Source organism: Dryobates pubescens, chromosome 29, assembly GCF_014839835.1.
Source record: "Dryobates pubescens isolate bDryPub1 chromosome 29, bDryPub1.pri, whole genome shotgun sequence".
Classification (NCBI taxonomy): Eukaryota; Metazoa; Chordata; class Aves; order Piciformes; family Picidae; genus Dryobates; species Dryobates pubescens.
In genome coordinates, this window is record NC_071640.1 from 463,868 (window position 1) to 478,106 (window position 14,239).

Below are 14,239 nucleotides of genomic sequence, written 5' to 3' on the forward strand. Positions count from 1 at the left end.
GTAAGGAATATGGAAAATCCACTCAATACCGTGCTCTTTTGCCCAGCTCTTTACAAGGTTGTTCTTGAAGTGAGTTCCATTGTCTGACTCAATCCTCTCTGGAGTTCCGTGTCTCCACAGGATCTGTCTCTCCAGACCGAGAATGGTGTTGCGTGCAGTTGCATGTGGGACTGCGTAAGTTTCCAGCCATCCAGTGTTTGCCTCTACCATAGTAAGCACGTACTGCTTACCAGAACGAGAACGTGGTAGAGTGATGTAGTCAATCTGCCAAGCTTCACCATACCTGTATTTGGACCATCTGTCACCATACCACAAGGGCTTAATTCTCTTTGCCTGCTTAATAGCAGCACAAATGTCACAGTCATGGATGACTTGTGTGATGGCATCCATGGAAATGTCTATGGATCTGTCACGAGCCCATTGGTATGTTGCATCTCTGCCTTGATGTCCTGACGAATCGTGAGCCCACCGAGCTAAGAATATCTCACCTCGGTGTTTCCAGTCGAGATCAAGATCAGAGTCCTTGTCTACTTGAGAAACTCTTGCAGCTAGATCTGCCTGATGGTTGTGCTGCTGTTCCTCAGTAGCTTTGCTCTTGGGAATGTGAGCATCAATGTGTCTCACTTTCACTGGAATTCTCTCGATTCGATCAGCAATGTCTTGCCACAGTTCAGCTGCCCAGATGGGTTTTCCTTTCCTCTGCCAGCCATTCTTTTTCCAGTTCTTTAGCCAACCCCATAGAGCATTGGCTACCATCCATGAGTCGGTGTAGAGATAAAGCTTTGGCCATCTCTCACGTTCAGCCACGTCGAGAGCTAGCTGGACAGCTTTTACCTCTGCAAACTGACTGGATTCTCCTTCTCCATCCTTCGCCTCTGCAACTCGGCGTGTTGGACTCCACACGGCAGACTTCCACCTTCGCTTGTTCCCGACGAGACGACAGGAACCGTCTGTGAACAAAGCATACTTCTTTTCATCATCAGAAAGGTCATTGTAAGGAGGAGCTTCCTCAGCACGAGTTACTCTCTCCTCTGGAGGTTTAGCACAGTTGGTATCTTCAGGCCAACTTGAGATCACCTCCACCAGACCAGGTCTTTCAAGATTTCCCATTCGAGCTCTCTGTGTTATCAGGGCCATCCACTTAGACCAGGTGGAATCTGTGGCATGATGTGGTGTGGAACCTTTGCCTTTGAACATCCAATTCAAAACTGGCAATCTGGGAGCTAAGAGAAGTTGTGACTCAGTTCCAATTACTTCAGAAGCTGCTTTCACTCCTTCATAGGCAGCTAGAATCTCTTTCTCTGTTGGAGTGTAATTAGCCTCTGAACCTCTGTAACCTCGACTCCAGAAACCAAGAGGTCGTCCACGTGTCTCACCTGGAGCTTTTTGCCACAAGCACCAGGTTGGACCATTGTCACCTGCAGCCGTGTACAAAATGTTCTTAATGTCTGGACCATCTCGCACAGGTCCCAGACCCACTGCTTGGACTACTTCTTGCTTTATCTGGTCAAAGGCTGCTTGTTGTTCAGGTCCCCAGTGGAAACTGTTCCTCTTTCGAGTCACATCATACAGAGGTTTCACAATCTGACTGTATCCAGGAATGTGTAGTCTCCAAAATCCCACTATCCCCAAGAAACGTAGAGTTTCTTGCTTGTTCGTGGGATTTGCCATGGTAGAGACTCTATTTACCACATCCACTGGAATGTGTCGGCGTCCATCCTGCCACTGCACTCCCAGAAACTGGATCTCTGTGGTAGGACCTTTCACTTTGTCTCTCTTGATGGCAAAACCTGCATTCAGGAGAATGTCCATGATTTTGTTACCTTTCTCGAAGACTTCCTCAGCAGTTTTACCCCAGACGATGATATCATCGATGAACTGGATGTGTTCTGGAGCACCACCTTCCTCCAGAGCATCATGGATTACTGCATGACAGATGCTGGAGCTGTGGATCCAGCCCATTGGCAGTCTGTTGAAAGTGTACTGGATTCCTCTCCAGGTGAAAGCAAACTGAGGCCTGCATTCCTCTGCTATGGGAATAGAGAAGAAGGCATTAGCAATGTCTATGGTAGCATACCATTTGGCCTCTTTGGATTCCAGCTCATACTGGAGTTCCATCATGTCTGGTACTGCTGCACTCATAGGCGGAGTTACTTCATTCAGGGCTCGGTAGTCCACTGTCAGACGCCAGTCTCCGTTCGGCTTTCGCACAGGCCACACTGGACTGTTGAAAGGTGAATGAGTTTTGCTGATGACTTTCTGACTCTCCAACTGACGAATCAGATTCTGAATGGGCAACAAAGAGTCACGGTTGGTTCTGTATTGTCTGTGATGCACAGTCCGAGAAGCAACCGGCAACTTAATGTCCTGAATCTTGTGTTGTCCCACAACTGCAGATTCATCAGAAAGCTCAGGTCTAGCAGACAGCTTCAGTTTTTGTCCATCAATTTCTACAGAAGCTACTCCAAAAGCCCATTTGTAACCTTTAGGGTCTTTGAAACGCCCTTCTCTCAGAAAATCAATTCCCAAAATACAAGGTGCATCAGGTCCGGTCACAACTGTATGCTTTTTCCATTGTTTACCAGTTAAGCTTATATTAACCTCCACTTTACTTAACTCTTGAGATCCACCAGTGACTCCCAGAATAGTTATGGACTCTGATCCCTGATAATTTGATGGCAATATGGTGCACTGAGCTCCTGTGTCAACCAAGGCCCTGTACTTCTGAAAGTGTGAAGTGCCAGGCCACTGGATGTACACATCCCAATAGATTCTGTTATCTGTATTACCCCTCTCCTCCCCCTGGCGGGAGGCAGGGCACCCCTAGTTATGGGGAACATGTCCACAGGTGCAACGAGCACACTGTGCAGTGTTAGAACTGGAGCCACTGTTGGAGCTACTAGAGTTGTCCTGGGGAACTGTAGAAGTAACAGCTACCCTTCTGGTATTGCTACCTCGGGTTCTGCCACTTTGCAGTTCTCTCAGTCTCCTGAAAAGATTAGAAGTTGGTTGACCATCCCACCTGTTCATGTTCTCACCAAACTGATCACGCAGGGTAATCCAAATAGTCCTACGTGACTGCCTTGGTGGTCTGTTTTGGTTTGATCTGTTTTGGAATGACCTCCTTGGAGGATGTCTATTCCTCACAGATGAAACCTGTACCCACCTGGAGGAAGAATTGGAATCATCTCTTTGTGCCAATTGGGAGATGGTGTTTTTAAATTCATCCTTCAGCTCTTTCATGCAATTCTCCAGTTTTCCAGACAGAGTTTCAATGGCTGAAACCAAAGAAACACGTGTCATGCTATCATCCAATTGTCTCAATTGATCAGTGAATTGGCCAACCGTAAGAGGAGCTCCACCATAATTTCTTGCTACAATTCTGCTTGCCAGAATGTTTGCATAATTAGAAGGAGCAAGCTTGATGAGCTTTTTAGCAAGACCATTTCCTACAGGAACATCATCAGGATTCAGAGATTCATGTTCACCATAGAGTACCTCTCTAACAGCAAATTCTCTCAGACGCTTGATTCCCTCATCTATGGTAGTCCAGGGCTTAGGATTCCATGGAAGATCATCTCGGGAAGGGTATCTCATGAGAACCGCCATTAGAAGGCGTATCCACAGATTAACCTTACCGAGAGCCTTGCCTAGATGTCTATCTATTCCATTATCCTTTGAGAGAGTTCCTAGCTGGGCTGCTGACTTGTCTCCAACCATTAGAGCTGGAGCACCTGTATCATAACATCTACCAAGCCAAGCGAGAACTGGCTCCTTATCTGCTCTGAGATAGTCTTTTCTTACATTTCTAAGCTCCTCCCGTGGTGAAGAGCAGTCGGTTATGTCATCTTGTTCTTGCTCCTCTGCCTCCTGTTCCTCAACTTGTGGTCCCAACAACCTCTCAAAGATCCCTTTAAGCTGAGAAGCACCACCACTAGCTGCTGTCCTACCAAGAGATGCATCTCGATCCTCTGATGATCTCAATAACTCAGCTATATTTTTAAGACAGATTTTCTCTTCCTCCCCAGCAGAAGAACCTTGCTGTGCATCCCCGTCAGCTCCTGAATCAGCTTTAGTCTTACCCTTCCTTGTTGTTAAAACTGCTACTTGCTTTACTGGAGCTGTGTTTGGGTTTCCAGCTGCCTTATTATCAGAAGCTGATAAGCTTTGAGACAGATTAGCTGCTTTGGAGGACGCTTCCGCTCCTGCCATGGAAGAAGGAGGAAATGACTTTGCCTCGTTAATGGTGGCTGCCTGGGACACAGGAGCCGCCATGTTTGGGGCTACTGTAGCCCCTGGCTGCTTGCCAGAATCATTAGCAGTGCTATTCAGAGCTGCCTTGCCGATTGACTTTTTAGCTTTATCTTTAACTGACACAGATTCTCCATTATCATCCTCACTGGATGTTCCTGAAACAGAGCCAGGGTGGCGTTTTCGTCTCTTAACCCTCCGTTTTATAACAAAGCATGCCTTAGAAACTTTTTTCTCCCGGTACAGTGCTACCAACAAATACACATTAATCATCACCGATAGCAGGACTACACACATCGAGAAAATCAGCTTTGGATCCCAGCCATCACTTAAAATTACCCTTTCACCGAGCGGAATCTTAAACTCTTTTATCTCAATAGGGAGTGTGCTAGATGTAACATTCCTGCACTTTCCAACATAAAAGAATTCCAGGCACTGATCATACAGAAGCCGAATCCTGCACTTAAACCACAAATATAATTTTTGCATTATATATTTACCTATCTTATCGATAATCATACCCAGGCAATACTTGTAGATCAATACACCAAAGACCGAGAAGAACAGACGCTCAAAAAGCCAAAACACCTTCATGTTTGCTCGTTCGACTTAAGCAAGCAATAAATCAAACTAATTTGTCACCAAGCCCCACGTTGGGCGCCAATAAATGTGGTAGGTTGAGAGAGGGCTTAGCTCTCCCTCCTCCACAGAGTAAGAAACCACAGCTAACTCAGTCGAAGAGCAAAAGCTATATATTTACAAGCATATATGGAAAGCAGGTTATATATAACACAATATATACAGGTATTTACAATATATACACAGAAATACACAGCAAAGACAAATAACACAACAAAAATCCCTCCCTCAGGGAGGGATCCCCTCTTTGGAACCCCCTCTCTCCCCCCCTTACCTCCCTTTTTCCCCAAAAAGGGGTTAGAGAGAGAGAAAGGCAAGTTACTAAGGAAAAGAGTTGTTAGCAAGCTTCAAAAGCCCATGCAGGATTAGTGTTTGCTTATCTGAAGGCCAAGTCCAGCAGTTCGCAGAAGAAGCAGGCAGGGAGAACAGGCTGAAACACCCAACTCCCCCAACTCCCAAACCGAACTGAACTGAGGAAAAAATTTTCCAACCGCTTCACAATCTAAAGCTGAATTTTTGTTTATCAACCAATGAAATTCGTTTAGAATATCAGAATGTTTTGGTTCTAGTACCAAAAACATTAGCCAGTGTGTTCCAGCAGTGTTTGTTCTTAAAGGCACAGCCTCAAACGACCACACCCTGCTGCCTCTGGGAGCCCCCAGCCAAGGCTTTGACAGAGGCAACCTCTCTGCTGCTTCCCTTGCAGGTCTGGACTGACCTTCACCACACAGGGTTCCTGCCCTTCGTTGCCAACCCAGTGTCCAGCATGAGCCACGTCATCAGGTGCTCAGGGCTCCCTCCCCTGCCCTTTTCACCTGAGCTCTTCAGCTGCCCCCAGAGCTCCTGCAGGGTCTGCCTGTGCTCTCAGAACCCTGCTGGTGGGTAACAAACCCTCTTGCTGCTTCCACAGTGCAGAGGGGATGAATGCTGGGGGCTATGGAAACCTATTGATGAGCATAGAGCAGCCCCAGGGCGAGTACAAGGTCACCATCTCCTTCCTCAAGCTGCTCACCACGCTGGTCCGGGTGAGTGCTGCTGGGCTGGGCCAGGGGAGGGCAGCTGCAGGCTGCCATGGAGCAAAGGGACATCCAGCTGTGCCCAGCAGTGATCTCCTGTGTGGTGGCTCTCTGCTGGGTCACTCTCACACTGCTGTTGGTGCTCTCTGACCCAGCTGATCCACAGCAGAACAGAACCACCTGGAAATTCTCATCCCCGTGCTCCATGGCTCCTCACTTGGAAGCCATGGCACCTCCTCCTCCCAGAGGTCCCTTGTCCTTCCAGCCAGAAGGGCAATGAGAACATTTCTGCTTCCAGGGACAGCTTGGTAGCACCCAGAGCCAGGGGCTGGTGCCCTGCATCGTGTTTGTGCTGAAGGAGATGCTGCCCAACTACCACAAGTGGCGTTACAGCTGCCACGGAGTGAGGGAGAAGATTGGTGAGGCCCTGCGGGGGGCAGGGAGGGGCAGGGGGCTGCTGGGCTCAGAGGGGTCTGTGAGAGCAGCAGCAGCTGGAAAGCTGGAGGTGAGCAGTCTGTTCTTCTGTGCTCTAGGGTGCCTGATCCTGCAGCTGATCCATGCTATCCTGAACTTGTGCCCTGAGATGGATCCTTGCAGCAGGTAGGACAGGGGCTGGCTGCCAGAGCAGCTGCAGCCTGGCTGGCAGGGCAGAAGGCAGCACTACTGTGTGCCAGGTTTTGGCTGCAGGTGACCAGCAGTGGCCCAGCCTGGGCTGCAGTACTGCTTGCAGCTCTTTTCTGCATTGCTGAGCACAGGAAGGGGAGAAAAAGGTTAGGGGCAGAGAGAAGCAGCTCTGCTTCTGGAGAGGAAAGAGGACAGCAAGGAGGCTGGCTGGGGCAGGCTGCCCTCCCTCCCTCTGCTTTGTCCCTCTAGGGGAGGGAGTGTGAGGCAGGGGGCAGTGGGGGTGTAGAGGTGGTGCTGCAAGTGCTGCCAGTGCTGCTGCTGATGTGTGCTGTGGTGGTTGTCCCAGCAGTGCCCCCAGCCTGCAGTCCCTCTGTGTCTTCAGCCTGGCCAACACGGAGGCAGGGCAGGCTGTCATCAACATCATGGGCATTGGGGTGGACACCATCGACATGGTGATGGCCTCCCAGCCTGGCAGGTGAGTGCTCTGCTGCTCTGCAGTGTGCCTTTGGGCTGCCCTCAGGGGCTCAGTGCAGGGCTCCCCATGGCAGCCTGAGGATGCTGGAACCTTTAGCTGTGGCTGAATCCTTTCCTCTCTCCTCTTCTCCTGCCCAGCTCCCCTGGCACCTAGCCAGCCATGCCCAGCAGCAGCTTGTGGCTGGTGCCCTCTGCCTTTTTGTTGTTCAAACCAGTCGGGAGGGAGTCCAGGCTTGCAGAGGAGGAAGCAAGACCTGTGGGAAGCCCTTGTGGCTTTGCTCTCCCTCCGTGGTGTTGAACTCCCAGAGCCAGTTTGCTCTCCAGCCAGGCTGGCTCCCTGCTTTCTCTGGTGCTGGGAATGTTGCTGCCCCTGGCCTGGCCCTTCCAGAGGGGAGGAGGAGCAGTGCAGGCTGTCAGGGTGCTGGCTGCCGCCGGGGAGCTGTGGCCGTGGGAGGGTTTGTGTCTGGGCAGCTGTTCCGCACTGAGGGACACCACAAGCCCCAGCTGCCAGGGGCAGAGCTGCCCCAGGGAGCAGGGTGCCAGCTGCCAGCCCAGCTGTGAGCTGGTCTCTTTGTGCCCACGCAGCGAGGAGCCGCAGGGCCGGGGCCAGCTGCTGATCCAGACGGTGAAGCTGGCGTTCTCCGTCGCCAACAACGTGCTGCGCCTGAAGCCGCCCTGCAGCGCGGTGTCCCCGCTGGAGCAGGCCCTCACCCAGCACGGTCTGTGCCTGCACTGCCAGCCCTGCTGGCTGCTGGGCTCCAGGGGAGGCTTGCAGGGAGGGCAGGAGCCCTGCTTTGTCCCCTCAGCTCGGGGCCAGCAGCAGCTCTGTGTTTGCTGGGAGGTGGTGAAGGGCCTCTGCCTGGGGAGCCTGACCCGGGGCTCACCTCCTGCAGTGGAGGTCATTCTTTGGCAGACAGCTGTGCCCTGCTGCAGTTTCTCCTCCCTGATTTGAGCTGTGTCCTCCTCAGGTGCCCATGGGAACAACCTGATTGCAGTCCTGGCCAAGTACATCTACCACAAGCACGACCCTGCGCTGCCACGCTTGGCCATCCAGCTGCTCAAGCGCCTGGCCACGGTGAGCTGGGCTCAGTGAGCCTCCTGCCTGCTTCCAGCCTGCCTGCTTCCAGCCTGCCTGCTTCCAGCCTGCCAGGATCACCTTCAGGCTGCTCTGTGTCAGGGAGCTTCAGGCAGCCAGCTGAAGGCAGCCTGGGCTGCAGGCTGTGAGGTGCAGCGCTGGGGCCTGCTGCTGTGCCAGGACTCCCTGCCTGAGGGCTGTTTGCCACAAAGCCTTTGCAGCTCCAGCTGAGCTGCTGCCACTCTTGGGAGCAGCTTTCTCAAGCCACACTCTTCAGTCCAACTCCAGCCCCCTAACTGAGCTTTAACCTCTTCCTGAGGAGGGAACCCTCTGGAAGTGCTTCTCAGGAGCTTTCAGCCTTCCCTTGTAGGCTCAGCTCTTGGCTACTAACCTGCTGGGACTGTGTGGGCAGTTCGGTTGAAGCCCAGAAGTCCATCTCTGGGCTGATTTATTTCAGGAGCCATGGCTCCAGAAGGGTTTTCCTGTTCATCTTTCCCAGGTTTGTCACAGCCCTTCAGACACAGGCCAGGGCAGAGCAGGGCCGGGAGGGAGCTGGGGGCCCCTCTGCAGGCTGCTTCCTGCTTGATGCCAGCTGCTCAGTTTGCTCACCTGTGTCCAGGGACTCGGTGCCAGGTCCTGTGGAGCTGTGTTGTGCAGCGAGTGCCCTGGCAGGGCAGGAGGCCCTCTGCAGAGCTGTGCTGTCCCTCCCTGCAGGTGGCTCCCATGTCTGTCTACGCCTGCCTGGGCAGCGACGCCGCCGCCATCCGCGACGCCTTCCTCACGCGGCTGCAGAGCAGGATCGAGGACATGAGGATCAAGGTCATGATCCTGGAGTTCCTCACAGTGGCAGTGGAGACACAGCCTGGGCTCATCGAGCTCTTCCTCAACCTGGAGGTGAAGGATGGCAGCGACGGCTCCAAGGTAGAGCAGCCCAGGCTTGCCCGGGGGCTCTGCACGGAAGCGCTCCCAGCAGGCCGGGGGCTCTGGTGGCTCCCACAGCTCACCTGGGGGGCCCCAGGCACAGGGAGGTGCAGATGCTGCTGCTGTCCCCCCTGGGGTGTGCTGCTGCTGCTGCCCCCCCCCGGGGTGTGCTGCTGCTGCTGCCCCCCCCCGGGTGTGCTGCTGCTGCTGCCCCCCCGGGGTGTGCTGCTCCCCCCAGCCCTCAGCTGCCTTCTGCTTCAGCAGATGCCTGTGCAGTGTCTCTGTGCTGCTGCAGCCTTTGTTTCCTTTTGCTGTAGGAGTTCAGCTTAGGGGAGTGGAGCTGCCTGCAGGTGGTCCTGGAGCTGATAGACTGCAAGCAGCAGGAGAGGTACTGGTGCCCCCCCCTGCTGCACCGCGCTGCCATCGCCTTCCTGCACGCCCTGTGGCAGGACCGCCGGGACAGTGCCATGCTGGTGCTGAGGACAAAGTGAGTCCTGCCCCTGCCCCTGCCCCTGTCCCTGCCCCTGCCCTGCCTCTGCCCTGCCCTTCTCCCAGGCCACTTCTGTGGTTCAGCAGACTCCTGTGGGCCCTGGCAGGGGCTTGCAGGGTGTGGGCTAGAGGACAGAGGAGCTCCTGAGCACCTTCAGCAGCAGAGAGGTTTCCTTCTCTCCCTCTCCTCCAAGGCTGCCCAAGCCTGTGCCCACCAGAGCCTCTCTGCAGCTTGGGTCAGTCAGGATGCTGCCAGGCACAGTGTGGGAGGGGACTGAAGCTTCTTCTGTGTCTATCTTGCAGACCAAAGTTCTGGGAGAATTTGACCAACCCTCTCTTTGGGACCCTTCCTCCCCCTTCAGAGTCCTCAGAGGTGGGTGCCAGCCGAGCAGTGAGGGCAGTGATGGGTTTCTGGGTGCTGTCTGTGGCTCTTCCCTCTGCTGCAGCCTTCCTGGGAGTGGCCTGGACACAGGCAGGATGAGGGGAGTGCTGCTGGCTCTGCAGGGGGTGTTCAGCCACGAGCAGCCTCTGCTCTTTATTTGCACAGGAGACAAAGCAGCTGGGGCCTGGCATCCGTGGCAGCACTGCAGGCAATGCTGCCTGGGGTGTCCATGCCACACACCCTGTGCTGCCTGGCAGAGGCAGCTCTGCTCTCTGCTCGAGGCAGAGCCAGGGCTGAGCAGTTTCTCAGAGCAGTCCATCAGGTTCTTGCTCTTCTCCCAGCCTGGGGCAGTTGCCTCTGGAGGTGCTGTGCTCAGTGCAGCTTTGAGCTCAACCTCCCTCCCCTGTCACCAGTCCCTGGGGCAGGGACCTGAGCACTGCCATGCTGGGGCATGGAGCCTGCTGCAGCAGTGGGGAGCCAGAGGGTGGGGATGGAGCAGGCCTGCAGTGCTCAGCCCTTGCTCCTGTGCCTTCACAGCTCAGTGTCTTGGACACCTGTGCCTTAATCATGAAAATCATCTGCTTGGAGATCTACTACGTGGTCAAGTGAGTCTGCAGCGGCCTCCCCCTGCACCTCCTGGCTCTCTGAGGTTTGGGGGTTCACACTTGAGTCCTGCCAGCCCCTGCAGGCCTTAGGGGCAAAGTGCTGCAGTCCTGAGAACGTGGGAGCAGTGCCTCACAAACAGCCCAGAAAGGGAAAGCCCTCCTGGGGCTGCACTGGGGATGTGCAGCAGCTGCTGCAACAGTAGAGCACACTGAGTGCAGCTGCTGCGGGGGAGCAGTGCAGCTGCTGCGGGGGAGCAGTGCAGCAGTCCCCTCCCTGCTGTGTTTCTGGCCATGGCTGTCCTCAGCCTGCTGCAGTCAGGACCTGCAAACGTTGCTGCTGAGCAGAGCCAGCAGCCCTCAGGGTCCCTGCAGGGATCTCGGTGCAAGATGGCAGCCCCTGCGCCGCGACCTTCCCTGGCCGGCCCTGCCCTTGGCCTGCCTGCCTGCCAGCAGGCTGTGTTCTGCCCAGAGGAGGGCTGCAGGTAACTTGTGCTCTGGGTTTGGTCAGGGGCTCCCTGGACCAGTCCCTGAAGGACACCCTGCAGAGCTTCTCCAGCAAGCAGCGCTTCGCCTACTGGTCGGAGTACGTGCGGCTGCTGGCGCTGCGCGTGGCGGAGGGCGAGGGCGGCAGCGGCGCCGCCATGCCCGAGTACCAGATGCTCTTCTCAGCCTGGAGGATGCTGCTCATCATCTCCACCAGCCACGTAAGAGCTGCCTCAGGGACACCTGGCATGAGGCAGTGGGCACAGAGCTGGCCCTGGGGAGCTCCACCTGAACGTGGGGAGGAGCCCTGGGGCAGGCTGCCCAGAGAGGGTCTCCCCAGGCTCACCTGGATGTGTTCCTCTGTGACCTCCTCTAGGTGTTCCTGCTCTGGCAGGGGGTTGGACTGGGTGGTCTCCAGAGGTCCCTTCCAACCCCCCCCACTCTGTGGTTCTGTGATGTCAGCTCCTGGGTGCTGGCTGTGTCCTTCCTGCAGCCTCCTTGTGCTCAGCACAGCAGCCCCAGGAGCGTGGCCCAGGAGGGGGAGGAGCTGGTGCTCGCCCGGAGCAGCACAGCTGTCTGAGCAGGGCAGGGGGCAGTAAGCAACTCTGGTGGCAATCCTGAGTGCCTCTGGAACCCTGGAGAGGTGGTGCTGGGCCAGGCGAGGCAGGGAGGCTCTGCTGGAGGGTTGTCAGTTGCTGTGCAGTGCTGCAGGGGCTGCTGTAAAGCTGCATCCCTGCAGCTGCAGGCTTGGGGAAGTCTGCAAGTCACAAACTAAAGCAGTGGCCTAGTGTTGGGGTGCTGAGGAGGGGATCCTGTGTGGACTGATCCTGTCTCTGGCTCCTAGGCAGATATCATGCACCTGAGTGACTCTGCAGTTCGCCAGCAGCTCTTCCTGGACGTGCTCAGTGGCACCAAGGCCCTGGTGGGTTCTGCTCTCGTGCCCCAGTTGCCCATCCCAGCTCCTGCAGGCCCTGTGACATGGGCCTGAGCCAAACCTCCCTGGGCTGAGGAGCCTCCTCTCAGCCTTCACTCTGCCTGTGCCATGCTTGTCACCAAGCAGAGGGGCCTGGGCCTGTGCCCTGGGTGCTGCCAGCTGCAGTGCCAAGCTGGTGGTTGGGTGGTGGTGTTGGGCTGGGGGCTCTGAGGTGCTGCACCTCTGACTCCTGCAGCGTTTCTCCTTAGCTCCTAGTTCACACCTCGGGGTCCTGCCTGCACCTGGGCTCCATGCTCTGCACCCTGCTCCTGATCCTGCTGAAGCAGTGGAAGAGGTTGGTGCTGTGTTAGTCCCTGCGGCACAGGGGCCCTGGGAGCTTCCCTCTGGGGGGGTTCCTGTGGTGACCTGGGCAGGGAGCTGAAGCCTGGCTCTGGAAGTCCTCTGGGCTGGCAGCTGCTGCAGGGCGCTGCGTGGCAGCGCTCCGGCGGTTTGGCTCAGGAGGGCTTTGTGAGGGCCAGGGGCTGCCCCGGGGGCAGAGGAGCTGCGGAGCAGTCAGGCTGCAGGGCCCTGAGGGCTCCCTTCTCCCTGTCAGCCACCTGAGCGCCGTGGATCAGATCCTGGGCTCCTTGGCGCAGATCCTGGAGGCAGTGCTGCAGGCGGAGCAGCAGATGGAGAGGACCAGGGCCAAGGTCTTCTCGGCTCTGATCACTGTGCTGCAGATGAAGGAGCTGAGAGGTGGGCGCTGCCCCCCCCCGGCGGCGCTGCCCCCCCCCGGCGGCGCTGCCCCCCCGGTGGCGCTGCCCCCTGGCACTGCCCCCCCGGCGCTGCTGCCCCCCCCCCCGGCACTGCCCCCGGTGCTGAGCGCTGCCTGCTCCGCAGTGGGGGAGGTGCCGCAGTACTCGCAGCTGGTGCTGTGCGTCTGCGAGACGCTGCAGGATGAGGCCATCGCCCTCTGCGAGCAGACGCGGCACGGCCTGGCGCTGGGGGAGGCTGCGGAGGACAAGGACAGCATGGAGACGGAGGAGGCCTGCAGGGCCAGGCACAAGGACCAGCGGGATGGGGTGAGGCCCTGGGGGGCGGCCCTGGGGGGCGGGGGCAGCTCTGCCTGGCCGCCTGCAGAGGAGGTCCTGGTGCCAGGGCTGCTCCCTGTGGCTTGGGCACGCACAGGGCTGGGGCACCGCTGCTGCCTCCCTGCCCCATCTGCCCCAGAGCGTGCGGAGAGCCTGGTGAGGGCCAGCAGAGCCTGGGGCTGGCCCCCGGCCGGGGCTGAGCTCAGGCTGGCCCAGGGAACGCTCTCAGGGCTTTCTGGCTGCCCATGCCAGGCCTCTGCCACGTTCTCCTTGCCGCTGCAGGTGTGTGTCCTGGGTCTGCACCTGGCCAAGGAGCTCTGTGAGGTTGATGAGGATGGGGACTACTGGCTACAGGTCACTAGGAAGGTCCCTGTGCTTCCTACCCTCTTTGCTGCTTTGGAGATCAGCCTGAGGGTGAAGCAGAATCTGCACTTCACAGAGGCCTCCTTGCACTTGCTGCTGACCTTAGCAAGGACTCAGCAGGTGAGAGCTGGAGGCTGGCACAGGAAGCATCTCGGTGTCCTGGCTGCAGCACAGCTGAGCAGGGAGCTCTAAAGGCCTCCGGGGGCTGGGGAGCTGTGGGGCCTCTGTGCCCTCCTGCTGGGCACCTCGGGGGCAAGAGCTGAGGCAGCCAGGACAGAGCTCTGCCTCGGAGCTGGCAGCTTCACTGAGCTCTGCAGTGCAGGACATCCCCTCTGGTGCCACAGCAGCCAGGACCCCAGAGCCAGCCCTTTCTGGGCACTGTGGATGTGCCAAGCCAGGTGGTGATGAATGGGACTCAGTGCAGCTGGGCAGGGTGGGCTGGACCGGGAGAAGAGGGCAGCTCTGGATCCAGAGCTAGCAGGAGAGCAGAGTGCAGCTGGGAGGCCCCTTGGAGGCTGGGGACAGGGCAGAGAGCAAGAGGAGCTCTGCCTGGTCTGGGGAGGGAGGGAGGGAGGGAGGGCAGCCCTCTGCAGTGCTCTCTTCTGTCGCCTGCAGGGAGCAGCAGCCTTGGCTGGGGCTGGTGTCACACAGAGCATCTGCCTGCCCCTGCTGAGCGTGTACCAGCTGAGCAGCAACGGAGCCATCCAGGTGGGTGCTGCTTGCTCTGGGGGGGCTGTGCTGGGAGAGCCCCTGTTGTGTGCCCGGTGCAGGGCTCGGGCTGGGCAGCAGTGCCAGGCTGGGCAGCAGTGCCAGGCGCTGTTGTGTGCCCGGTGCAGGGCTCGGGCTGGGCAGCAGTGCCAGGCGCTGTTGTGTGCCCGGTGCAGGGCTCGGGCTGGGCAGCAGTGCCAGGCTG

The 14,239-nt window shown here is 57.0% G+C and overlaps 1 protein-coding gene across 2 annotated transcripts in view; it reads left to right on the top strand.

Moving 5' to 3' along the window:
* Positions 1-14,239, top strand: part of NUP188 (nucleoporin 188) — a 29,443-nt gene that overhangs the window by 11,393 nt on the left and 3,811 nt on the right. The window contains exons 19-36 of one of the 2 annotated variants that reach the window (XM_054174330.1): positions 5,597-5,673; positions 5,801-5,915; positions 6,205-6,325; positions 6,440-6,506; positions 6,877-7,005; positions 7,590-7,723; positions 7,973-8,079; positions 8,794-9,000; positions 9,318-9,487; positions 9,793-9,862; positions 10,409-10,476; positions 10,985-11,180; positions 11,804-11,881; positions 12,142-12,227; positions 12,486-12,628; positions 12,773-12,954; positions 13,246-13,446; positions 13,942-14,034. In XM_054174330.1, coding sequence (XP_054030305.1) covers positions 5,597-5,673; positions 5,801-5,915; positions 6,205-6,325; positions 6,440-6,506; positions 6,877-7,005; positions 7,590-7,723; positions 7,973-8,079; positions 8,794-9,000; positions 9,318-9,487; positions 9,793-9,862; positions 10,409-10,476; positions 10,985-11,180; positions 11,804-11,881; positions 12,142-12,227; positions 12,486-12,628; positions 12,773-12,954; positions 13,246-13,446; positions 13,942-14,034 — 2,244 coding nt within the window. The remainder of the gene's footprint in view (positions 1-5,596; positions 5,674-5,800; positions 5,916-6,204; positions 6,326-6,439; positions 6,507-6,876; positions 7,006-7,589; positions 7,724-7,972; positions 8,080-8,793; positions 9,001-9,317; positions 9,488-9,792; positions 9,863-10,408; positions 10,477-10,984; positions 11,181-11,803; positions 11,882-12,141; positions 12,228-12,485; positions 12,629-12,772; positions 12,955-13,245; positions 13,447-13,941; positions 14,035-14,239) is intronic. The other variant, XM_054174331.1, reaches the window with a different exon arrangement.